The sequence below is a fragment of the Chroicocephalus ridibundus genome, chromosome 9 (genome assembly GCF_963924245.1).
Source record: "Chroicocephalus ridibundus chromosome 9, bChrRid1.1, whole genome shotgun sequence".
NCBI lineage: Eukaryota > Metazoa > Chordata > Aves > Charadriiformes > Laridae > Chroicocephalus > Chroicocephalus ridibundus.
In genome coordinates, this window is record NC_086292.1 from 39760404 (window position 1) to 39786889 (window position 26486).

At 39.9% G+C, this 26486-nt stretch overlaps 1 protein-coding gene across 8 annotated transcripts in view; it reads left to right on the plus strand.

Annotated features, from left to right (window-relative positions):
- The window catches only part of ADAMTSL3 (ADAMTS like 3), a 188306-nt gene that overhangs the window by 121778 nt on the left and 40042 nt on the right, over positions 1-26486 (plus strand). For all 8 annotated transcript variants that reach the window (XR_010072614.1, XM_063347175.1, XM_063347173.1 and 5 more), the window contains 8 exons: positions 2147-2304; positions 3295-3406; positions 5960-6098; positions 7667-7717; positions 11890-12094; positions 12969-13116; positions 14557-14641; positions 21471-21757. Coding sequence is in view for 7 of the 8 variants with exons in the window: in XM_063347175.1 (XP_063203245.1) it covers positions 2147-2304; positions 3295-3406; positions 5960-6098; positions 7667-7717; positions 11890-12094; positions 12969-13116; positions 14557-14641; positions 21471-21757 (1185 nt within the window). In the remaining variant the exon portion in view is untranslated. The remainder of the gene's footprint in view (positions 1-2146; positions 2305-3294; positions 3407-5959; positions 6099-7666; positions 7718-11889; positions 12095-12968; positions 13117-14556; positions 14642-21470; positions 21758-26486) is intronic.

A 26486-nucleotide genomic window follows, 5' to 3' on the forward strand; every position in this document is an offset into this window, starting at 1 on the left:
GAATAAAAATGATTATGTTACGTATGTGTTGTATACACTAGGTGCTTGGTTTCACTCTGTTTTAGAAGCCTGTGATGACAAGCACTAGATACTACTGAGCAGGAATACATTGCATCAGAGGTTAACCACGGTGCCGTGGAACAGCTCTTCATCTCCCCCCGTGACACGTTTCTGGGAAAACCTGGGCAGCTGCTCTAAACTTCACGGACACGACCTCCAGAGATACAGACCATCACTCTGCAGCTGCACCCTGCAAATAAACACACGCTTTGGATTCAAATCTAGTGTAGCCCTAACATAAATGTATGTCAGCTCTCAGCAAGTTATCATGTTGGTTGCAGAATGATATTCTTGGTTTGTATTTAGAAAAACATAAAAAATATTTTTTTATTAAGAAAATTAGCATAAAGACTGTAAAGTAATGCAGCTCAGGTCACCAAATTAACATCTTTAACATCTTTTGGTGACAGCCAGATGTCTTGCTTTGCAATCTTAAATGTTAGTTTCAAAGGGGTCCTGTACTCCTGGGGACCCTACTGACTTTATGTGGAGTTGAGAGTACCTAAGATTTGCTGATTTGACTCTTATTCAACAAAATGACAGAATAACAGGCACCATGTGTTGATACTTGGTGTTAAGCAGTGTAAGTTTGCGATCAAGGTTTGCAGAAGCTTAACCCAAGAATGCTGAGTTCTGGATGTAATGCAGTCAGTGCCAAACAAAAATATGTTGTAATTGTCTAAACGCTCGTTGCTTTTTCTGTGATTTGTTTATATCTATTTGTTCCTAATGGAAAAGTGTTGGACAATGGGGCACTTTGATTCCCAGAGATTTATTTTTTCTCTTTGACAAAGCATATTTGAATCACCACTAGATTTCTACCCTGTGATCAACATAAAGTCATTTCTTAGAGACCTAGCCTTCCTTAAACTTCCTTCCAGCCGTGTATGTGATCTTTGTTATACCCGCGCATTTCTAATGCTTAGAAACTGGGGATAATGTCGGTACATTTTCAAGGAAGTTAATTTCTTCTGGAATTTCTTCACTGTCTTTGGTGGGGATGCTCCAGAATGCATTTGTAACTTAAAAGATCTTAAGGAAGAAAACAGCAGATGGACTACAGCATTCAGAGTATGTTTTCAGTGCAGGTAAAAACAGATGCTCTTAATCTAAATTATCTAGCCTGAATTAGGTAACTCTGTTTAAAGTACCAAAAAAGGTAAGGTAGTTGGAGAAAGAGCGTATTTATAGCTTGTCAAAAGGTTCCTTTTAGCTAGCCTTGAGCTCATCTGAGATTCATGCCTTTCTCGTGCAGTGCTCTGATAGATTGTAACCAGACCAGCGTATTTCAAGTCATGCATCTTGCTGTGCTTATACCCTGTATTATGCAGAGCCCAAAAGTCTACCTTCATTATGAATATCTTCCTTTAGCTTTGTCCACTTATAGTTCAGTCAGTGTGCTGGAAGTGACTCAATCCTTAAATATTTCATCTGTCTTCTGGAGGTTGCGGGCTGTTAGTTTAATCTGTTTCCAAGGAGTGCAGAACATCTCAAAAAGGGGTTTTCATCAGCACCTGTTCTGAGAAAGGGACATCCCCCCGGCAGCTCTGCAGCTACCCGCCTCCTGGCCGTGTTTTTTGCTCACATGGGAAGTGTTCAAAGTTGAGTTAATGACCCCTGGAATGGGTAGAGTGATACAGGTATCGAGGTGAGTGTTTGGTGAGTTTGACACCATTCAGCCTTCTCTGGAGACTGGTTGCTGAAATTGCCAGGCTTTTGAGTTCCGTGGAAATACGAGTTATTTTTCTGTGTATTGATTCTATCTGTTTTGAGTTTCTTTCAGCTTGTCCTGCTGAATCTATTGCTTTATAACTATACAGAGCATTTGTTGTAGGAAGAACTGTCTCAGAAGTGCTTCTGGTACGAAAGAATAGTGTGTTCAAGCAGATATTCCTGTGCTAACATGTCATGCAACTACGTATCAACCTATAATCTCACTAATATTCTCACAAATATCCTGTGTGGTTTTTTAACGCACATATACAGCTGCTACTTGCAAGGCAAAGTTGTAAACACTACTTTCGGACTTCCTTGAAAATAAAAAAATACCCTGTTTGAGTTTACTAATTGCATGTTTCTTCTTCAGTTATAGAGTCAAAGACGCTACAAGGAGACAAGGGAGAGCACAGTTTCAACGCTCCTGGAACATTTGTCATAGAAAATACAACTGTTGAATTTCAGAAGAGTACAGACAGGGAAATCATAAAGATTCAAGGACCTCTTGGAGCAGATTTCATTATCAAGGTGGGATGTGTGTATGTACAAATCTACAAAAATATTGCAAGTGTGTGCAACAGAGTAGGTGGCTGTCCATCAGGTTGTAGCAATACAATAAAATCTTTTAGGTAGCAAATAAGAAACCCCAATTACAGCCCAGGGATAATTTATACTAAGTATATCCTCACAAAGTAAAATGTTATGAGGTTAATGTCTTCGCTGTGGTGGAAAGTACCACAGGATCTTTAACAGTAAAAATGGCCAGGACTTTTGTTTTAAATATTACAGCAAGACTAACAGCGTGATCCTGTGCAGTGGGTTGGTGTTAATCCAATTGAAGACTGCCACCTACTGAATCTGAGCATTGCTTCCAGCAGCGCCCTGCAATCTCCCTTAGACATTCCTAATCCAGTTACTGACCATTTCTAATCCTTTTAAATTTCTCTTCTACCCAGACCACATACCGATGGCTTGAATCATACGTGCAAATATTTATATGTAGAGACATATCAGTATTTGACTGCCAAAGGAAGATGGTCATAGAGTTTTCCATTGGAAACGACAGGTGTTGCAGTATTATCACACTACTTGGCTTTACCTGTCGTGTTGTAGAAATAGTCTTTCAGTAGTTTTTATTTAGTAGCAACTCCAATATCACATATGCAGTTAGATTTGCCTGAATATGAACCAGTGTGCTTAGATCAATTATAGGCTTTCCTCTCCAGCAAATTTTAAAAATTTTGCTAAGAAAGTGATAAGACATAAGAATACAGTTAGGAACTTTGCCAATCAAGGATAGATAACCAAATAGTCACATTAGTAGCTTGAATAGTTTGAAAAACAAAGCAACGGGCAAGTGTTTGACTATTGGAAACTTAAATTTAATTGTCACTCTAGACTTCCTAGAGGTTTTACGCCTGCTATATATTACTCTCTGCACTGCTATGAATTACATTTTGAAATGACATGAACAGTAGAGTACAGTATACACATGTGTTGTAATGGAAATTTCTACAGACCAGGTACTCTGGATCAAAAGAGAGTGTGGTTCAGTTCTTTTTCTATCAGCCCATCAGTCATCAGTGGAGACAGACAGAGTTCTTCCCCTGCACGGTGACGTGTGGAGGAGGTAAGTAATGGCAATTCTTCAGGACCGTTTACAGCTGAAGATTAAAAGCGGCTGATTTACGACCTTCATTCTGCATTTTCATTGATAAAATGTTTGTGTTTCTTTGCACATTCAAAGTGGAAGACGACAGCTCATTGAGGATATTTTGAGAAAGTAAGCAAAGGAATACAATGAGATTTTAAAATAAGGATAATCGAGAGATGAAGGAAGAAGGTATTTCTGGCCACAGTAGTAGATATGATTTAGAACGCGTAGTTTAGAAATTAGTTGCACAGAAAGCAGAATAAGTAAATAGGATTTAAAGAGCAGCTACTATCTATACCTTTGTCTGATCTGAGACAGTCAGTCCTGGTGGCAGTTAGCACAGCAGGTACTGTGCTGTCGTGTCTCCTCCTGGTTTAAACTTAGAGCAATGGGTAGATGAAGCGCGGCTCGGCTCTGTCACTGCTCATCCCGCCCAGCCCACTGCTTGTCATGTCTGGTCTGCAAAACGCATGGCCTTGTGGTAGGAGGAGTGCTTGACCCTGTAAATAGCTATTTCAGTTCAGTCAGCATCACCCAGGTCACATGAAAACCAGACTGGGATACTAGTGATACTAGTGTAGTGATTTTCTTGGAGAGTATAAATATGGTTTCAGTAGTTCCTTGGGACATGAGTAAAAAGAGTTATACATGTTTAAAGCACAAGCAGAGTCTGGGGATCTTTTGATGGACCGTCCATTTTGGCACTTGCCCCTCACTTTAATCTGAAATGCAGACAATGTACCTATATAATATGTAATCCCACAGGAAACTACTGTATCTTATGAGATACTTGGCCTCACGAAGCGTGATTCTTACTGGAACTGCGAGTGGCAATACATGTCCTCTGATGATTCCATTGCACTGCATTTCTGAATTTTTCCCTGACCTATCTGACAAGGGAAGAAGCGTAAAGCATCGCAGTTATTTTTGAGGACTGTGTGTAAACGCTGAGCAACCCAAGGGGCGCATTTACCTTCAAAGTTACTGGCTCAAATCCAGCCTTATTCAGACTGGTGTTATGGTTTGAAAATTATAGCTATGTGTCAGTGTCTTTGAAATTTGACAGTGTTTTCAGTGCCATACTTTGTAGCTGCGTGTCTATAACATGAAACTGGTGCCTTTATCAGCAGGGCTTGACACTCTTGATGGCAGTCCTGAGAGAGGCCAGTGACTGAAGCAGCTCAGAAACCAGGCTACTGCTTACCCATGGAAGTAGTAGCGTTAAGAATGGCATATTACTGAGGCATGCAGGGAGGCTGTATTGCAGCTGCCTGGCTTTAACCTGTTATCTTAAAGTGGATTTGGTATCCAGATTGTCTGTTTGGCATCTTTTGCTGGCGGTAAAAGAAACCGCTCCTCACAACAGAGACTTGGAATCAGTGCACCACTATTCCTCACTTGGATGCTTCTTCTACATTTAATTCTATGATCTCGATGTGTTGGAAGGGGGAGTGTGACGGGCATCTCGGAAAGAACAGTCAAGCTTGGATGAGCAAGAATGTTTATAAATTGTGTTTATCTTGTCTGCAAGTGGCATATCTTCTGAGTCTTTTCACTGCTTACAAGAACTGGAACATAGAGGCTTTGAGCACTGGAACTGCTTAATTCTTCTTTATGGTTATCACTCTCAAGCACGATGATGCTTTCAATCAGCCAAGAGACACACAAGTGAAGCCATTGCTACATGATACTTAGCATTTTCGGTAGACACCGGGACTTGTGCTGTTAGTTTATTGACTCTATTTGGATTTTAATTCTTGTGGTTTCAAACTTTTTTTTTTCTTTGCACATACCAGAACATCCTCCTCCTCTCCTGAGTTTAAGTCCAAGTCAGCTCTTCTGAATGAGTCTTTTTTTCTTAACCAAAAAAGCAACCTAGTGGTTTATAAACTCGGATCCCTTCTTGTAACCAGTCTCCACACAGATTTCTCTCTTTTTTTCTTTTTTTTCTTGGCCAAGTAGTTACTTCAAGTTTTCTTTTATTTGCTTTTCAACTAGGAATGTTCTTGAAACTATTTCTTGGTTTTCTACAGTTTAACTTAACAATGTTTTTGGATCTCATCTTCAGTTCCTCCATCTTTCTCTTTTAAGCGTTTGGGGTTTTTTTAGCAGGCGTGGCTGTGTAATGTAGTGCTCTAACATACATGGTAACTTCTCCTTGAGGGAGGGCAGTTATAAATTGTGGCACATGTAGTAGAACTGTATGACTTTGTAGGGTTGCCTCTGTGACAGGTGAGCTGCTCCAGTACATGTACTCCTGCAACACATAAAAATATGTGTGCTTTTACTCTTAGAATATTATTAGAATGAAGTGGCAGAGTCTCATCTAGTGTTAAGATAGGCTAACATAATTGTTATGCTGAATTGCCTTAAATGAAGATCTGGTCCTTCACGTTTCCTTGTTTAAAAGCAAACCAAAGAGGAGTAACTTAGGAAATTAATTCAACGGGTAGCGCATTGTTTGGGGGGGGAAATAGAGCTGCTTTAATTTATCTCCATTACCAAAATTTAACTTTGCTTCTGGATTAGGTTATCAGCTTAATTCAGCTGAATGCGTGGATATTCGTCTGAAGCGTGTTGTTCCTGACCACTATTGTCATTACTATCCAGAAAATAAGAAACCAAAGCCCAAGCTAAAAGAATGCAACATGGATCCCTGCCCTTCTAGGTTTGTATGACATCTGACAGATAAATTTAAGTGTGGTATAGTTGCTTACTAAGGAACAAGCAATCGTATTTACTTAATTTCAGTTCTTTTTATCTTTAGGGCTCTTAATCTTGGTTGGTTACTGCATGTGTTAACGGCTGGTGTCTGGTGCCGCTGCCAATAGATTTGTGGCACTTCTTCAGTGCTGTAGAACAGGAGACACTGCTTTATACAGAGATATTCTAAATATCAATTAGTCTGTTTGGGGGCTAATTCTACTTTATGTGTTTACTGGGCGGTACAGCGCCAGTACAAGGATTTTGTGAGGTTGTGTGAGGAGGACAGATTGTTTGCCTGCATTTGGATTTACTGATGCTGCCATTTGGGGTTCCTCATTAGGGAGAGAGTAGCTCCAGTCCCCAGCCAGCGTACAAGTTTTGCACATGGTTTAACTTGGTTTATTCATCTGCCTACCGTAGAAGTTTCTTTTTTCACTTGTACTGTGGAGTTGACAATTATTAAAGTTTGTGGGGTTTGTTTGGTTTTTTTTTACACGAAGAATTTTTAAAAAAAAAATCATTCAAAGTAAATATACTCATGGTACAAATACCACAGAATATTATTGCCAAATTATAAATAATATAGTATACATAAATTGTATTGAATTGCACTACAGTATTTCAAACTAACTTTTGGATTGTCTGGTGAGGTTTCCTGGCTGTGCTAAAGGATCTTAAAATAACATCACAGTATCAAGTCCCAGAACCTCACATTAGCATGCCAGCTGGCCGAGCTAGAGTTATATGCAAGAAGAAAAGGAAACACTCTCAATGGATTTCATTTCCTATAGCTAAACTGTCCATTTCCTTTCATTCCTGTTGAACATAATCGTTGATAGTGACCTCTAACAGTTATAGATGTGCAGACTTTCAAGTTTTTTCCTGGAGAGTTGATCACTGTATGGAGTGGTAAGACTTCAATAATGCTTGACGGCTATGGGTGCCAAATGTTGCAAAGCTGGAGTGGGAAAATTAGGAAAATAAAAGGTGTAATTAGCTTTTTCCTTGGAAATTTAGCTTAGACAGAAAAAGGGAAGTACTACTGGATGTAATACCATATTTCTTAGTATTGGAAGGCTTTATGCCTGCTCTACGCTGTGCAGTTCAAGTTAACAGCTTTAAAAGGGTCTTAAGCATGCACCATTCCTAATCAATTAGATTAATCCTGTGACGCGTTTATTTCACTGCCACTCATGTTCCTCAGCAGTATGTAACTATTTTCTTGCTAATAAAGTAGCACAGACCTAAAGGATCACTGATAATAAATTTCTCTGGTGAAGGCTTGCTCATGTCATTATTTTTTTTGGTGGCATGAAGTGAAGAAACTGTATGGCGAATAGATCTCTATCCATGCCGAACAGGTAAGATTGTAGGAGCCATTGTTTGCCACGAGGGTGATGTGTAATGAATGTAAGATTCACTCATGTCACGTTGGGAATTGCCTGCTTTAAGCACGGTCACAAAAAGTATGTACTTGATGCACAGTCTCGGGTATGAGAAATAATGATGCAATATTTGTTTTGTTGACAGTGATGGATTTAAAGAAATCATGCCCTACGATCACTTCCAGCCACTTCCTCGGTATGTATACTCAGGATAGCGTATGTGTCGGCATTAGCACGATTTTCACTGCAAATATACTATTTGAGTACTAAGATCATGGAACATCTTCTGACTTTTTGCTGTACAGGAGAGCAAGTTTATAACAATCCTGTACAGATTTTGGAAGTGTGTGACTTATTTCAGTGTGCTCTGGGTGATTAGCTTAACACTAAGAGGTTCTTGTGCTCTTCTTGAAAATATCAATGTGGAAGACTTTAGAATAAAGTCCCCCTAAGCCTTCTCCTGCTGTAGTGCTGAGAATAGCATCTCCTTTAAAATGCATGTATGAATTCTTGTCTTGAAAGGTTTTTATTTTGAAGATGTATGCGATGAATATATTCTTTTATAGAACATGTCTCCCTATGTTATAGGACTCCAGAAATTCTTTTTCCCTTGAGAGGTCTCGTTCTTCTGCTCTTCTTTAGACCTACACTCTATTTATTGACATCAGGGCTGACATGTCGCTTTAAAGATACTGAGTTGTATTGCCTAAAATTAAGTTATCAGAGCACAGTTTGTTGCCTTTGATTTTAGTTTATTTTTTTAACTTGCATCAATCTCAAGAATGTAAAACCTCTCTGGAAAGTTTCGATGTTAGGGCTAAAAAGCATCGAGCCAGATTTACTGTTAATGTAAAGAATTATAGTTGATGGAGTTAGATGCATATTTATCTGAGTTGAGCCTCTGCTTTATTATGTCATGAAATGAATAATGTGTATTTTTCCAAAGAAGTAAAGATATGAAGTAATAAGAATGAAATCGTAGACTTGCATGGCTCAGTGGAGCTACTGATTACAGCTGATATAAATGTCATAGTTTATTTCTGGAGCAATTTACGCTTGTTGTGGATCCACTGTCCTGTGCTGTACTTTGGCTGCCACACATAGATTGAGATTTTTTTTCCTCTACAGCTTTATCCTGTAAAGTTCCATAATTACATTCTGGTTCCCTCCCCTTCCATTTCTTCTGCCAATTCCTTTGTATTTCAGATCTCCTCTGGAACTCAGCACAATTTATTTACATGAGTATTTCATCTTCTGAACTGCTCAGGGCTTGGAGACCAGTTGGAAGAGAAATTTAATCCCCCTTTCTGTGCTTTACTGTGCTCAGCATGTTTGCATGACACTGTGGTGAGATAGATTATATCTGTGATCAAGCTGCGGGCAGGTTCTCTTATTTCAAACACTTGAGAACTACAGGCAAAGGCCCACCTCATTTCAGCACCTCAGTGTGTCCTGTCAGAAAGTATCGTGGTCTTCCTGGGTGATGCTCTGGACTAACTGTAAGACAGCAGACAGCCAAACAGGGCTCGGAGTTGGTGCCGGCAGGAAGGAGGGAGAGGAAACAGGCTGTGTTCCACTGGGAGGCTGCATAAGGAAACACGACGGAGGTGTAAAAGCACCTTTTCTTGCTGGGATTTCTGAAAGGAAGGAGCAGCCGAAACAGCCAGTTTGTGTACCTGCGTCATGAGGTGAATCTGGTCCAGTGCAGACGCAAGTCTTGTGTCAGTGTAGCAGGATGTATTTTCTCTGTGCTGGCGCCTGTCTGGTAACTGCAACGCGTTCGTCTGCGCCAGTCCTGCTGGGCCTTCTTCCACCTTTCCTTTTTGCTTTTTCTTTTCTTACCCGTTTCTCACATGCTAACCCAAGCCTGTTCTCGCAAAGCAGGTAGGAAACCTAAGCGCTGTAGATGTGCTTGAGCGAAGCCGCACAGGCTCCTTCACCTTGCCCAGCAGTCGTACCTCACACCTCCAGCATAACACGAGGGCCATGTGGAGGGCTGCTTTGCCGTCCTGTGGCATTTACCACTACTTTCCCATTCACACGAGGAAGTTGTGGGAAAGTCATGGTGCGCACCGCAAGATCTTGAAAGAGTTCTCCTGTGGCTAGAGTTGTAAATGCCCCGCTGAAATATTTTTACAGATGGAGAATTCTTTTGAAATAAATAGAAAAATTTCCCAGGATGAAAATTTTCTTTTAAAGCTTTTGGAATGCCTCCATTTATTTCAGACTTGTTGGACTGTTGAGGATCCCTTGACAGCTGTGGGTTCTGGAAAGTATCTCCTTGACTGCTTGCCCAAGACCCCCCTTTTCCCCAGTAGCCATGGACCTCACTCCATCTTGAAAATGCTTAGGGGAGTATGGGATCTGGAGTGTGTTCGAAACTGATGAGATAAAGAAAAACAACTATAAAACTTTATGCTATAAACACTTGTGAGGCTAGTATTACATATAGCACAGTGAGCCTTATATATATAAATCTGTGAGCTGCTAATTCATTGAACAGTTAATTGCTCTTTAGTTCCTGACATGTTTTAAAGAAAATGAGTTAATGCCGGCTGTTCGTTTGAGTCAAAAAAAAAGTGTAACTGTCATTCTTCAAGTGTATTTTGCACTTGTGATATGATATCAGTATCTGGGCATATGGCTTTATTCTGAATTCCTTTGTGTATATACCCTATGGTTAACATTCCATGGATTGCTGTATGTTTCATCCTCATTCTTCTATTGAGCTTAAGCATGATTAATATGTTTTTGTAGGCAGTTTAATGAATTGCTTAAAATAGGAAGTGTCCTTGGTTTACCTGCTGTATCATAGAAAAAGTGGGTAGTAATTACTCAGATTTACCTTTGATTTATAGGCTTTTACTTCACCTACTCTGAGATTATGGCTTCCTTTATGATAGCTAAGTTACTCTTGATGAATTGATTTTGGTGGGATATTGTAGTACTTGACGAGTCCGTTGTTCGTAATGGGTGTAATTTTTTTTGTGACCTTTCTGAGTCCCCGCAGTTGTAATAGGAATAATTTTTAAACTAACAAGACATTGATGGACCACAAGATGTACTGAAGAACTCAATCATTTCCCGGGGCTTAGCTGTGATTTGGGTTGGAAAAGAAAGCTTAGCTTTGATTTGGGTGGAAAGAAAGCAAGAGATAGGTGAAGGGTGAGGAAAAATTGTGCGGGGCTTAGTGGAACCTGTAGACGAATGAAAGAAGCCTGTTCTCTCTAAACATGGGAGGGGAGGAGCAGCACGTTATTAAAGTTAGTTTTTGTTGAGAAGTGATTGCTCAAATGTACATTCATGCTAAGACCAAGAGATAAATGAAACAGCTTGTAACCTGAAATCCTCCCTGTAATTCCCACCTCAGATGGTGCAGCAATTTCCTTATTTATTGTAGTTAGGTCCGAGATCATGGATAAATGGCCATTTCGAAGACATTCCCTCCCAGCAGGTTGTTTGTCATCCCTGTGTTGGAGGCTACTACCCTGCGGCTCTGCTGCTTGACAGGGCTGCGTGAGTTTTCCTTAATCTGTGCATCTCCCCGCTTCAGGAGAAATCAGCTAGGTTAGCCGAAGCAGCAGAAATAGATGAGCAGCTGCCTTTTGCTTGAAGCAAGTTGGAAAGTGTGAACACAGACTCATTCGACGGCATTTTAATGAGGGTGGAAAACTCTTGCAGAACGGCAGTGATGATCAGCCAAATGGTACCTGTCGCAATTTAATTTGTTCACAGTCCTTATGGATGAACACAGTTTGAAATGAAATGGCTGGGATTACCCAAAGCAAGTATTAGAGTTCCCATAAAAAGTCTTTCATGAACAGATTTTATTTTAAGCGTAGTCTGCATGATGTGGGCAGTGGTGAGGAACTGTGGGTAATAACACCCTCGGTCAGAACAGACAGATCTGTCTTTGTCTTTGGACTTCACATAATGCCAAGTACGTATGTTTCTTGGTCTCTGACAATGGTAGTAAGACTATATGTGACCATGTAAATTAACTGTGAAAAATAGTCTATTTAGATGATTTAGGCTATTTGCAAGTGAAATCATGCCAGTTACCGAGCTCAGTATATTTAGGGTCTTTAACTCATGTATGAGAATAAGATTTTCAGTTATTCTGGGAAACGTACTTAAATTTATCTTTCTATTTTTCTTTTGATTTTGCACATGAATTTAAGCCTGGGATAATGCAAGGTAGCTCTGTAGTTCAATGTATTTATATTCAATGCGTGGTAAGAATCCAGCAACCAAACTATATCTGGGTTTTAATGACACTGAGATTGGATTCAGTATTTTGCACTTCTAATAGAAGTTAGTGGAATTCAAAATAGCCTCATTTTTAATATATGCGAGTTCTTTTTCCAGGTGGGAACATAACCCTTGGACTGCGTGTTCAGTTTCCTGTGGAGGTGGTATTCAGAGGAGAAGTTTTGTGTGTGTAGAGGAGACCATTCATGGAGAGATACTGCAAGTGGAAGAATGGAAATGCATGTATGCCCCTAAACCCAAAGTCATTCAAACCTGCAACCTGTTTGATTGTCCTAAATGGGTGGCGATGGAATGGTCACAAGTAAGTTGAAAAGTAATTTGGACCTTTATTCTTGTTTTCTAAGGAGAGCCTCCAGTCTTGTGGTACCATCTATTTGAGACCACAGGGCTATTAGAAAAACATAGCCCTGCAAGCATAATTCATAGTACTTACTAGAAGAAGCTTGCGCTAAGTAATTTGGCTTGATAATCAAAATGCTAGCATGTCTGTGTGGAGAAAAATGCATGTAGAATTATTTATGCCTGTTGAACTCCTGCTTTACACGGAGGAGAAATTAGAGCCAGAGGTCAGGCCCCTTTGCAATCAGGTCGTTTGTCTCTCAGTTCTTGATAAATGTAATATTTCACTGCATGTAATAGCTAAAGGCATGTCTGCCTAGGGGCTGACGTGTCTGTAAGGGTGATTTTCCAGCATTCTTACCTTTCATTCTAGTAACGAGAACATAAAGCCAACTTATCTTGGCTGTAGTTATCTGATACAGTCAGATAGCTCAACACTTCTATAATTCCTTAGTTCATCCAAATGACATCACTGACATATAGTGAAGAAACTGTTCTTGCGGCACGTCTGACCCAGCTTTAACTGAAAATGACCACTATGAGAGACCGTATTCTCAGTACGTAGCCATCTCTGCTTCAGACTGTTGCCAATCAGATAAGCTTTACAGAACCCCGAGAAATCACTTGCGTTCCCAAAACTTAGACATTTTTTCCAGCATCAACCTTTTCTTTATTCACCTAGCAACGCAGGGACGGATTCATAGGTCTCTGATACCCGATTGATTGTGGAAAAACTTTAGTGAACACATCATCAATACTTCTAACTTGCTTTTTAGTGGTATTTGTAAGTATAATAAAAAAGACACAGCGTGAGACGGTTGCATTGTCTCCTGCAGTGCACAGTGACCTGTGGCCGAGGCTTGCGTTACCGGGTAGTGCTGTGTATCGACCACCGCGGGCAGCACGTCGGGGGCTGTAATCCACAACTTAAATTACACATAAAAGAGGAGTGCATCGTGCCAATACCATGTTACAAGCCAAAAGGTAACTGGAATTTTGTCTGGGTCTGTTATTGTTTTACATTTTTGTTAAGAGAATTAAAAGCCCCTGGTAACCTTTTTCAGAAATGCCAGAAGCTGGAATTTACTAGGACTTATTTCAGCCTTGGCAGAAACAAGCGTTTTAATTATTGGTGCTAGGAAAAGTGCCCTGCTGGTATTTTTTGCTGATAATGTGGCCAGACTGTCATGAGGTGAACATGCTAACTAAATCTATGCAGCCTGGTCAAATTGGGAAAACCAGAATTAATGAGTTCAACACGGGGAGGAGGAGTTGTTCAATAATACTTGAAATGGGAACGATACTCCATGTGTATCACCTGGGACCTTTTTCATTTGCATCTCATTAAATGTGTCAGCATTCTCAGTGGGCCTCATCAGTTCATTATGTTATAATCAAACTGGTTTCCTCCTCTCTTCTCCGTTTCTGCATATTTAAAAGGTCCGTAACAATCGTGTAAATTGACAAATATTCTTTAAAAGAGCTAGTAAGGTTTCAAACAGCAGGTGAAAAGAAAAAGCCAAGATGAGAGGGAAAACTAGTATATCTTGTCCCTTGCTCACTTCTGTCCCTCTGGGCCCAGAAAATTTTCGTGGGTACTACTCCCATTCTTTCAGTTTTCATTTGAAAGGCTGTATTTCAGACCTTCACAACTCACCATAAAGATTTACATAGGCAAAGAGAAAGCTCTCTGTGTAGACAATTTTATGTTTCTCTTCAGGATGTTTTCAGACTCCAGAGAATTCCTCAAGCAGAAAACTATTCAGGGTTAAACCATGAGGTAGAAACTAGAACTGAAATTTTAAGAACCTTCTTGTGGGGTTTTACTTCAGTTTGGAGGCACAGATCCTCAATTGGCTTACAGTGCTCTGAGAAAAAGCATCACAGAAGTGCAGGATGTGTAGACAGATAAAAGAAGCTAGTGCTGTTTTTTAAATTAATTTCTAATTTGGGGAAGGCTAGCTAACTTGGGAAAAAAAAATAAAAAACCCAAACCAATTTATCTGAAAATTTTCTAATGAAGCCAGTACATCTGGAGAGCAATGTACGTTTGCTATGCTCTAGCTTCCTTTTCAGCTATAAATTTAAGTTATGATGATAATCCATTACTAAGATATAAGCTACAATCTACTAGAAACTGCCTGCATTTGGGGAAGATGTGGGAAGGAAGTAAAAGATTAAACAGGAATGGAAATTGGATTACTGGTATTCTTTCAGTAAAAAGGGTGTCAGAATGGGGCTCAAACACCGTGAAGAAATTTTCTAGTAAATTATGTTTTATTATCTGGTATATCTTTATTCAAAAGCATTAAATCAGTAGACAATGTAAGGTGTGAAGTGCTGAGGTGAATAATGCTAACATCTACGTATTGCTTTGATTTTGGAGGAGTTACTGAATGTTGGGGTTTTTTTTTTCTCTACCAGAAAAAAACCCGGTGGAAGCAAAATTGCCGTGGTTTAAACAGGCACATGAAATGGAAGAGACCAGAACAGTCTCGGAGGAGCCAACGTAAGTACATTGTCTGTTACAGTGAAGAAACATTTCCGGCATATTTTGCAAATCATGTAGAATGACTGCTGCTACGCAGTTTGCTTTGACAGTTGGCCTCCTTGGGAGATGAGTTGTGTTGTGAGCTGTTCCTAATTTTACATCTCAATAGCTTTGCTTCTGGAGCTCCTGTTCTGGATGACACAGAGCCACTCTATTATAGTGTCCCTATATCATTCTAGCAATGCAGAGAGATCTTAATTTACCCTAATCAAGCCCTAATTAATGCACGCGGAAGCATTTCAGCAGATGTAAATGAAATTCAGTTTTATCCCAGTCATTGCTGTTACCTCAAGAATGTAGTGGTTGTATTAAAAATTAAGAGGTACTTTGTAGGGTTGCCAGGATTTCCTTGGGGGGCGAGACCAATGTTTAAAGCAAGTGAGAAAAACCTGCTGATCTCTGAGCTTAGCTGAATCTATGGGGATAAGTTGTGATATTTTACACATGTATGTGTGTGAAATAACATCTGGATTTTGTGAGTCTCCTTAAGAGCTGATGAGGGTAAGCCTCGCGACATTTTAAGTCCTGGGGATGGAAGCATAACTTAAATCCAGCTGCACTTGTTCCTGTGCCTTGTACGTTAGGGCATCTACACAATTGCTTGTATCCCCTGTGTACGTTTCAGGCATATATGTATCTAATATATTCAATATATAGTATATAACTTTCTAGAAAGTAGTAACTTTCTGTAAGGTTTCCATGAGAGATTTTGAACAGTATTGTGTCATGCTTAGCCAAACTCTGCACTCATTTGTAGTAATGTTAGTTTAAAATAATTTAGATGAGCTTACTGAAGTCACTTTGGATTTATATTGCCATGAGAACAGAGCGTGCCCCATAACTTCTTATTTTTCTTCCTCCGTCTCGCTATTCCCGATTTTTGGCACACATGCACCAACAGGTGTGATCGTGAGCAATAAAATCTTTACACCTGCACTGACTCACAGAAGAAACCCCTTGCCAAACAGGTGTTTGCATAGTTATGGTGACTCCACTTTAAACTTTTCACTGCTCTAGCCTCTCAAGTCAAGTGTCAACCTACTGTGAACAGTTATTTCACTCTCCAAATTGGTGGCCCTGTATTCAGGCAGAGTAGTAGCAAAGTTATAAAAATAAAGTGTGATTGTCAAAGGGGGTGATGCAATCAAACGTGCCTGTTGAATTCCAGCGTATCAGAATGAAGGTATATGAGGCCACCTCTAAAGAGGATTCAGTGTGAAGCTGTAAAGAAAACGATCTCTAGCATTACAAAATCATGCTGTGGCGACCCTGAGCTAACGTAGTCTTTAGGTTTTTAGGATTCTTCAGCAGCAGTCTGACAGAACAAGCAGGGAGGACTGGCAGGAGCACAGCATGCTGGTTCAGAGCATAGTTAGAATATAATAGAGCTGAGCCAGAAACTTTGTAATGGCTTCCCTTGTACCTTGTCCTTACAAAGAAAGCAGTTATTCATGCCTTCCTAGACATGACCAATGTATTCCGCTGCAGCCTCACAGTGTGAGTGCAGCCATGGGTTTGAGTTCTCAGTGCGTGTCCTGTCACAGCTGGGAGTTTTGCAGTTTCCCGGGTTTGTTTTTTTCCTTCTTCACTTACTCTGGACACCTAGACTTTCTTCACCTTTCATTCATGATCCTAATCCTTTCCTGAGACTTTCCTTCACGTTTTCCAGAAGCATCTTCACCTACGTCTAAAAGCTTTCTCCAGACACTTCTTGCTGCTGCCTCCTCTCCGCCATCCTTCCCTTTCTGGAGCAGTTGCTGAGGTGCTGGCCTGGGTACTCCGGGCTCTCCTGGGACCCAGCTGCAATGCTGCAGCCACATTCCCTGTTAGTTTCTTTTTGCATGTCTTCTGCTGCCTCCTGCTCTTACTTTATTCTTCTTGGGAAGCTGGCAGGTAAGGAGATATGAGAAATAACTGATCCCTGCCTCCATCCCTTTTAGCAGATTGCCTGTTAGTCATGTGGACAGTGGTTTGCAAACAGAGCGATTTCTCACTAGATGCTTCAAATCTCATGCCCTAACTGCTCCTGTCTTTTAGCTGGAATGAGATTTTTGGGTCAGGGTTTAGGATTTACAAAGAAACCCTAGCAATATGTTGTTACTTCTCCCAGAGTAAATTATAACAAGATTTCCTTCTGGTTTGGATCTGTTTAACTTTGTTTTCTGTAGTTTACCCGTGGCAGAGTGATAACTCATAGCCTACCTCTGCCTAGCAGGAGGCTTATGATTTCCTTGGTAAAACGCCATCACTTTTAATTTTAGTTATTCTCTTGTCATCCAAACTTAAACCACAATATGAAGTCTCAACTTCTAGTCCATCCTTTTATTACAACTGTCTTTCTATGCTTTCGTGTGATATTTTAGTTGATAATGAATAAGAGAATAAATGCAGCTGCGTTTTAGAACCCACAAATGATGGATGTGCCAAAAGTAGCTTGTGGAAGATAAATACTTCTGCCGCTGTGGTCTACCACGGCTGGTGTCCTCCGTTTACATAGAGGGGGAACGTTCAAAAGCTGCTTTTTTTATTATTAGCAAAATAAAAAATGACTGCCCTTAAAGTGAGGCCAAGAAAAATGTAGGTCTGACCTTTTTAGTTTTCAGTTGTGGAATGTGATGACAGTTGATACCAATCATTATTTTAAACGTTCTTCCCTTGAGCCTTCTTAGTTACGGTGGGATTCGCAGAGAAGCTCCAGCAAGGTTTTTGCATCCTTTTTATTAATAATAGTACGTTAAAGAAATAGACACCTCAACTGCCTTCCCCTGTCATGGCTTAAGACAAAACTAAAATGCTTTCAAAGGCTGATATGTTTTTTCAGCAACCTGAGCTAAAAAGTAATCACTAGGATTGTGGAGTTGCACTCGCCAAATGTGAAATGCGGTGTCTCTCATAAAGGTCGCTGCTCTTTGCGTTTGAGTCATTTTCACAGAAATGTCGCCATCCTGACTTTGGTGGTGGACAATTACACTTCTTTCACAGCTGCTTCTCTGAAAGTGGGCTGGTGATTTTGTCCAATGCTTTACACTCGAGGTCGATAAAGCCTGGCAGTGCAGCTCTGCTTAGAGCAGGCAAGGGTGGTGGTCAGGCAGGGGTAGGGTGGCAGCATCGTGGAAGTTCTGCCCCAGTCAGCAGCCAACATTTTAGATGCTTCTGCAAACTTTTATCCAGGCCCCTTGGCGCGGTGGGGTTGGACTGGAAATATCACAAGAGCAGCCTTTTTTTTTCTTTTTCTTTTTTTTTTTTTTTTCAGGATTTAGGCATTTCCTGTCTTAACTGAAAGCAAGAACTGCAGGCATGAGGAAAATAAAAAAATAACACTGAGACACCATGTTTTCCAAGTCTTTATAAAGCTGCAGAAGCCTGCACGAAGTTAGGTTTTCAGTACAGATTTGATTTTGCTGGGTTGGGCTGTTCCAGTTTTATCATCAGAAGTTTAGGTCACCGCTTCATTTTCCAGGTCGTCCTACGCTGGCTTTTTCAGCGTGTGCCAAGTAAATGCACATTTCCATTAGCGTTAGACTGATAACACTGCAGCGTGGATACTCTCCACTGCCTCTGCAGCGCGTACATCATTTATACCTGTGCAGATGAGTATAGGCGCATTTGATTTCTACATTGCACTGGGAAGAATGACTGTATTGAAAGGCTGATTGTGAAAAGTTGTGCCTGCTTGGATTTGCATTTTTACATTCTTTTCCTTTTTTTTTTTTTTAAACATAAGTCTCATCTACAAACATAGCTAAAGATCTCAGAAGATTTTCAGAGTTACCACCATCCTATCCGCTCCGTTATAAATTCCTGATGATCTGCAAGGCTTTGATGCTTCTTAATCCTGACCTGAGATGACTCTGAGTGTATGCCCATCAAAGGCAGAGTGAAGTATTTTGTCCAAAGCATTGCCACCTCTGAGCTGTGAATGCCACCGAGTGAAAAAATATAACACTTCAGAGGTCCACGCAGTTTGCTTTAATGATCTGTCACAGGCTTTGATTGTGCATATGTTAAAAATAAAAATTAAGAAATTTAAAATTTAAAAAATAAAAATTCAAAATTCAGATAGAATGCCAGCCTCCGCAGCTCTGTCGCTCTCCAGTTGGTTCCTTGCTCTAATTTTGTATTAGCAGTCTCCAGTGGCTTCTGTTGTAGGTACTTAAAGTGTGACTCTAACGTGGTCATCCTTTGAAAAGTTCTGTAATTTAGGATGTTAATAGACTAAACAGTCATATGACTAGTTTAGCAAATGCCAAGGCAGAATAAAAAGTATTTTGAGTTGCCTTTTTTTTTTAATCTTGCACTTCACTGAAAAATACCAGACACCAATATTCAACAGGAAAACCTCAATTACAATATAGGCTTGCTATAAGTCAAAGAAAAAATGCTTAGAATTTTCTAAGTTTCTTTATAAATCAATTGGTTGCTGAATGAAAGGATTGCTGTGGTTCAAAATTTCCTTTCATTTATACAGGATTTCAAAAGAATGCATCATACATTATTTTTGGAATGTTTTAATGCACTCAACTAACAGTATACAAAACTAACACTAATCTCTGGTATGCTGCTGCCGTACTTTTACCCAAAAAAAGTTATTTGCTTTCAGGCTGTAAACTGTGAGGTGTGGTCAGAACACCAACCAACTCTTTTCAACTATAAATGTCCATCAATTTTATTTTTCCAATTAGGTACATAACTACAAGTGGACTTATACTTTTTTTTTTACATAGAAGGAGAGGGAAGTCATAATTTTGTTAAGCCTATGCACAACGGCCTTGGTCCAATAAAGCACTTAAACACAAGTTTAACTCTGAACACATTGTAGTCCTATTGACTTCAAAGGATTGCTAATATGCCTAACGTTAGGCGCATGCTTAAGCATTTTGCTGGATGAGGGTGATTTTGGCATGGCTACCCTGAGGAGTTTGCGTGGCTGTCTTTGAAAACACTGTGAGATCTGATGTTTCAGGGTTAAGCTGATTTTATCTGCTGGGGTAAGAGAAAGCCTTCCTTTGCAGCTTTCCCCACAGACGTTCAGTTGGAATTTGTTATCAAAAGCATCTGGACATTGACCCCTGCCAGCTGTGCCATTGGAGTCGATGGCGGTTGGGTTGCACCAGTATGGAATTTACTCAGATTTTTATCACTGTAGGACACAACCATCCACCATTTTGATAACCCTCTTCCAATAAAAATCAGTCTGGTCATCTACTTCAAAGGTAGTCAGACTTGTGAAGTGGTGAGCGCTTGCAGTTTTCCTTGGTTTCAGTAGAACCTGGGGATACTGTGCCCTTTACTGAAGTCTGTCAAGGACCAGTGAGCTCAAACTAAAATTTTGAGGCTTTGTTCAAGGAAGCTTTAAAGTGACAGGTTTTGACGTCTTCATAGTAGATTTATCTTCGTAGCAGAGTTGTAAAGGTATTTCATCAACATCTCCTTAAACAATAACCATTTACCTTGTAACCTTCATCGAAAATGGGAATAGTCTTTTCCACAGGAGACAGTCTGTCTTGGGGTGTATCCCAAGCACCGTTTGAGTGACTGCCCCAAGGACTGAGTTAGAGTACCCGCTCATCTGTTCTCCTTCCTCCTATTTGATTCTTCCTCTGTATATACTGGCAAGAAGTTATTGGCTCAAGATGATAAACTGTCCACAGAATCAACCACACTGTTGACATTTTTCTACTCTTACTGTGTATGCAGAGCGTAAATACTGATTTTTGTCTTACACAACTGTTCTTGTATTTGTAAGGGCAGCCTTCCTGCAGTAAAGAGAAAGATAATTCTTAAAGATAAGGAGAAAATCTTTGAATTCTAATTCGGATTTTTCCTTCCAACTCCATTTTTAGCATTGGTCAGATACATCCGGCTGTATCTCCCATTTGTGTTCTGATCATCAGCTGTATTTGGACATATGATAAAGAGCAACTTTGGAAAAAATGTCCTATGAAACTTTCTATTTGATTTGTTATGAATTGTACCCCAGAGCCATTCAGGATGATTTTATTAATGAAATTCAGCCCCTTGGCTCTAGTGCCATTTTGAAAATGACTATCAGGTATTAATGTGACCCTCGAACTCAGAGAACATTATAGACTAAAACCTCCTTTTCTTCAGTAAATTCATGATCTGTAAAATAAGATTTTACTATAGTTCATAAGAAGCATAAATGCTTTCTAATAAAAATGATGGATTATAGACTGAGCCAGTTAGACCTCTTTGCTGAAGATGAGAGGCTTCTTACAAGATTAAAACTGAACAGCAGCCTGTGGTGGTGTGCATTGGAGACAGCTAGATTTGAAAAGCACTTTTCTTCTGTCTGCCTGCTGATTATTAGCATGACATAAGGTGATGGCCTTTCTCAGATTCAAGCAGACTGCAAATATACTTTTGGCGTATGCCTAAAAGTGTACCTGGGGAGCTATTTTACGTTGTATAGATATGTCTTCATGGAGTTTCTCCTTTTTATTCCACTGAAGAAGTCTGAGAAAAGGTTTAGGTGATGTTCTTTTTCCCCACAAAAAGGATGCATCTTTCCCTTTTCTTCATGATTCTTTCTCCTCTTTTCCTACGTACTTTCTTCTGTGAATCTTGAGAAATGATCTGGGATGGGAGGCAAATGACTTAACACACATGAATATGCATTCTGTTTAAGCATCCAATAGTATTATGTATTGTCTGCTTTGTGTATAAACACATATTTCTGTTTTAGCTATGTTTTAACTGTGCACACACAGACACAATTATATGAAATAAAATGACGGTGTTTCTACTGCGCTGTGATTATTTGCAGGTTTATTCCTGAACCCTGGTCTCCATGCAGTGCCACGTGTGGCAGTGGCATACAAGTGCGAGATGTGAAGTGCCGAATTCTTCTCTCGTTTACTCAGACAGAGGTTGAACTGCCTGAGGAGGAATGCGAAGACGTGAAGCCACCAACAGAACGAGTCTGTCACCAGGCTTCCTGTGACAGTGAGCCTGTCCCCTACACACCAGAATTTTCACAAGCTGAAGATGGCAGTGTGATTTATGACTGGGAATACATTGGGTTTACTCCTTGTTCAGCCACGTGTCTTGGAGGTAGCTTTGATTAGTTATTTATTTTTCCTGAGTTGTAAGAATTTGGCATTGTTTGACATTGTTGGGTCTTCTGTTAATGTTACCCCAAATTAGTTTCTGTTGGAAAACATGCAGCTTCAAGTTTTAACTTATTTCTAGGTTATCCATACAGTATTTCAAACTACTTTATATCCTGTGTCCAAACATCGACTTTATTTCGTTAAAGTAAGGTGCGAGAAGTTGTTGATACAGCAACTTGCGTTTAGTCTTGGTGCTGCGGGAGTCCCAGCTGCCAGGCAGTTGGTGGTACCAGCGTGTTTAGATGACCTTTCTTTTCCTCGGAACTGAAAGGGTATAGTTTCGGAGGAAAAATTCCCATGTTAGTTCTTCCTTATCTTCCAAAATGCTGCCATTTTCTGCAGTCCAGTAGGGATACAAAGTTGTAATTAGGGAGACTTGCTTTCAGTCTGACCTCCGTGGAGATCAAACAGGAGTTTGTTTAGGTCTTGGTACAGTATATCACTCCATAGGAACTCTGTGCCATACATCTGTCTGCAAGTAGTTAGGCACATTCCTTTTTGGATGTAATCGAATCTCTCTGTCACCCTAAGTACATGTTACTAGACAAGGTTGCTGGTGTTGCTGCTACACACTGTACTTTGGGACTGAACACAAGTGAGTTACGAAGTGTTAAGTGGAGGCAGTGGAATTGTGAACACACCTATATGCGACAGGACTGATGACATCAGTGGGAAGTGAAGACAGTTGTACCCATAGAAGAAATTAAAAATGTAGAAAAGGGGAGAACAGAACCAATTGGGAGCAGAGAGCCTGTCCAGAGCTCGCAGAAAGCAGCCTCCTTTGTACTATTCACCAGTTCAAACCCTGAAGACAGAAGTTGGGAGGGATGCCTTAGAATGCTATCGGCAGATGGTAAGTGACTGATAAGTGCCTCCTTTATCACTTACATCACTTACTACTGCTGTTTACTGATGGCCTTGATCCATAGGAACAGCGGCACAAAAGCTGATGCATCCCATTCCCTCCGCTCCCTTCAGTGGGTGTTTTGACTGGCAAGGTAGGAGAGGTTATAGTCCAGGCATGTATGTACAGAAATGACACGGTAGTGACAACTACTGTGACTGAGTGTCCCTGTTTCTTCCTTTTAATGAGGGAGTTGTTTTTAGAAATAAGGACATTTTACTCTCCAGCAGAAATAAGGCTTTCTTTACTACTAAATGTGCAGTTCTTTTTTTCCTGTCTCAGGTGATTTTTCTAATATACGGTCATTCCATCTTAAATCCACTGTGCTGCTGCTTTTTAACCAATATCTTTGTCAGAGGTGTTCTAAAACTCCAAAGTTTTTGAATTTTGATGACATCAGCAGACGTCTAGGCTGAAATAATCTCTAGGCTTTGCCTGCTATTGCACACATGTATGTTTGTATCGCCTGTGTCTTCACATGTGAGTTTGTCCATGCAAAAATGTTTACATGGAAACTTGCACTTGGAGTGCAAGCTGACAGTAATTTAAGGAGCCTGTACCGAAGACTGCAGTTTCATTTGCCGGCATGAAGGAACTTCAAAATGACTGACAAGCAGAGTCCCACGTTCAGCTGAGCGTGAGTTCTGTTGCTGACTTCTGGTGCTTTCATGACTTTGTGAGGTTGCTTGACCCAGAATTGGCCGACAGGTGTTCGTAGTAACCTAGCTATTTGTTTGATGCACAATAGAAATGATCCATTTGAAGAAGTATGAAAGAAAATATCTGGTTGTGTTCTTGAGACTTCTGTGGTATCACTGGTGCTATGTCTAGACATTTTTCTTATGTGATGCTCCTGGGAAATGTGGGAAGTTGTCAGGATATTTTATCAATGAACAGCTTCAGAAGTCCCTGCACTGTTATGCTAGTTAGGTAGCAGGGATTTTTTTCCTTCTATCAGTTCTGGTCTTCTTGCTGCCTTGGCAAAGGCTTTCAAACAGACCAAAAATTACCTGCCGATAAATAGTTTTAAGGGAACCAGACATCTCTTCTGTTTCCAGCTTATTGCAATGTACTAACTAATGATCTCACTGTCTACTATTTTTCCATTGTGTAGTTCAAAGGAGCTGATCCGTTTCTGCTAAGTTTTATGTTCAAATCTCATTTCAATTAGATGAACTCTTTCATTAGAAGAAATAAATGTTGTCTGAGTTTGGAATATCCCAGCGTAATGTAAATTATATTAGGTACTTTTTCTCTAGTATGTATGTATCTAGCAGTGGCTATTAAAATAAATTCCTGTGGATTTCTGTATCCTCAGAACTCCCTACCCCCATTTCTTAGTGCTTGTCTCTCTCTGAACGAGGGGAAAAGTCTGCAGGGTCTAAGTCGGCTGGGAGCTTTATAGCCACTGCTTGAGCGAGGACTGAATCTCTGTTTCAGTGCTTGTCCCTTGCACCTTTTTTTAAATCCTCATACAGCCTAGGCTTTGAATTCAAACTCCCCGCTGGTCCCTCTCCAAAACAGACGTAAAAATGCAGATGGAAACGTTGGTTTTGAGGTATTAGAATTACAGAGATAGAGCGATCTGCAAGGCATTATCAAACATTATCTTTACTTTCCAGATTTAACAGGTTCTAGAGCATTAGTAACACGAGCCTTTGGTCATTTTGTGTGCTTTCTGCACCATATCTGTGTGGCTTGTCACGCAGCGTATTGAGTGCCATAAAACTTACTGCGTTTGAGGCCTGCTATGATGTGTTATGCCTGCTAGCATAATTAATACTGCTTTCATCAATCTTTCCATGAGCGCAAATAAAAGTTGTCCAGGCTAATTGAGGCAGACGTCACCTTTAACATCCATAGGAAACTCTGTAACCATCCTGAAATCTGAAGATCTATTTTGTTCTCAGTGACTGAAGAAATCCCAAACTGAAAATAAGCCAACTCTGCGCTTGGGGAGCTCAGGATTTGCCCGCATTTTCCCAGAATATTTTGGGGTTGTTTTTTTTTTTTTTTTTCAATCTGAAAAACTTTGGCCCTGATGTGAGAGCCCCCAACATAAGTATAAGTTTAATTTTCATAATATCGTCAGTGAGAAGTAATAGTTGTTATCAGAAAAAAGAGTCTGCCTTAGGAGAAGAAATGTTTTTCTTGTAATCTATAGTGTTTCTTTAGTGTTGTCAATCATTTAATTACTCCATAATATTTTAAAGGGGTGTTCTCCATTTTTAAAAATAACTGAACATTTTCTGGGTCCCTGTTTAAAAACACCTTTCATTGCGAGAGGCAAATTTTGGCATTTCAGTGTAACTATTATTATTTGTATTCCAAATGCTTCAAAAATTATGATTCCGGCCCCCCAAGTCCTTGCATTGGCTTAAAAATAATGAGATTAAACAATAAATACATGTGCACTTCCTGTTGTTTCCTTTATAGTCTGTGGCTTTGGAAGCATTATGGTGCGGTCAAGTTGTGTTTTCAGGCTTTTGTTTGGACCATAACAGCTAAAAGTTTACTATTTTATTTATAAGAAACCTGAGATTCTTAGAAAACCCATGGATTCTAGCCAAATTTTAGGACTCTTTAGGAAACCAATGACCATTCCGAGAGTGACATATGAAGTTGAGAGCGTTTGCAATGGTGTCGTAGGCAATTTGATAACTGGTTATTCCTACGACGAGCTTCATTAACTGCAGCCACTAACTGTTTACTCTTTTACAGGAGGAGCATAAATAACATTGCCAGTTTCGAGAGATTTACAGAGAGGCTCGAGCATATGTAGGACTTGGCATTTCTGCTGAGTTATTTTCAGATGACAGTACATATTTTTAAGCAGTCACCAAACCGAGCCTATCTGATAGAAATAAATGGCTGTCCTTCCTCTTCCAGGTACAGAGAATAGATCCACCCTCTCACCATTTGCACAGCAACTTTCCACCACCATTTTCTTTGTACTCTAAAAAGGCAGAAACAAAAAGCTTGGGCTTTTTTCAAGCATTCTGATCTTTTAACGTAGCTTTCTGCACTGTGCGTTTCACTGCACAGCAAAGCTTGTAAAAGAATGTAAATGTATGTGGTTTGAATGCTGGGTTAAAATAGAAAATATTCTATTTCACCGAATAGTAGGGTAATTACTACAATAGTGCATCGGATTACTGTAAAAATACTTAATGCTCCCTGCTGCATACATAATGTTTTAGTTAAATTATCTTCTATGTTTATAGTATAAGCCAAGAAAGTCATACATATAAAACTTTGCTTGTTTGAATAATAGATTTTTCCATTTTCCAGTCAACATAGAATAAGAAATTTATCAGTGATTGAAGTTCCCAACTAATGTAAAATTATAGTTTGGGGTGAGAACTCTCATTAATTGTCAAGACATTTTGACAGTTAAGTTCAAGCAAATGCCACGTCAATTAAGTGTAGTTATTTATTGAATGGAGTCCTTAAACTGAGAACCAAGGGACAGGAAGGGGGTGCGTGGTATGGTTTTACCAACTCTTCAGTATCTGTTTTGGTGCCGTTTTTTCTTTCAATAAGGCCCCTGCAGGGAGAAATCACTGCTGCAGTTTGTGCCCTCTAGTTAAGTCAGTTGAAAGATACACCGTGTATCAACATTCTCTTCTGGTAACACAATTAAAGCTAGGTAGGTCATGCTGCAGGGCAGAAGTGGTTTAATGAACTCCAGGTGGCAAGTTGCAGTCAAAAACCATCACCTGGTATGACATGCCTTTTGTTCATCTGGCTGGCCAATTTAGTTTTT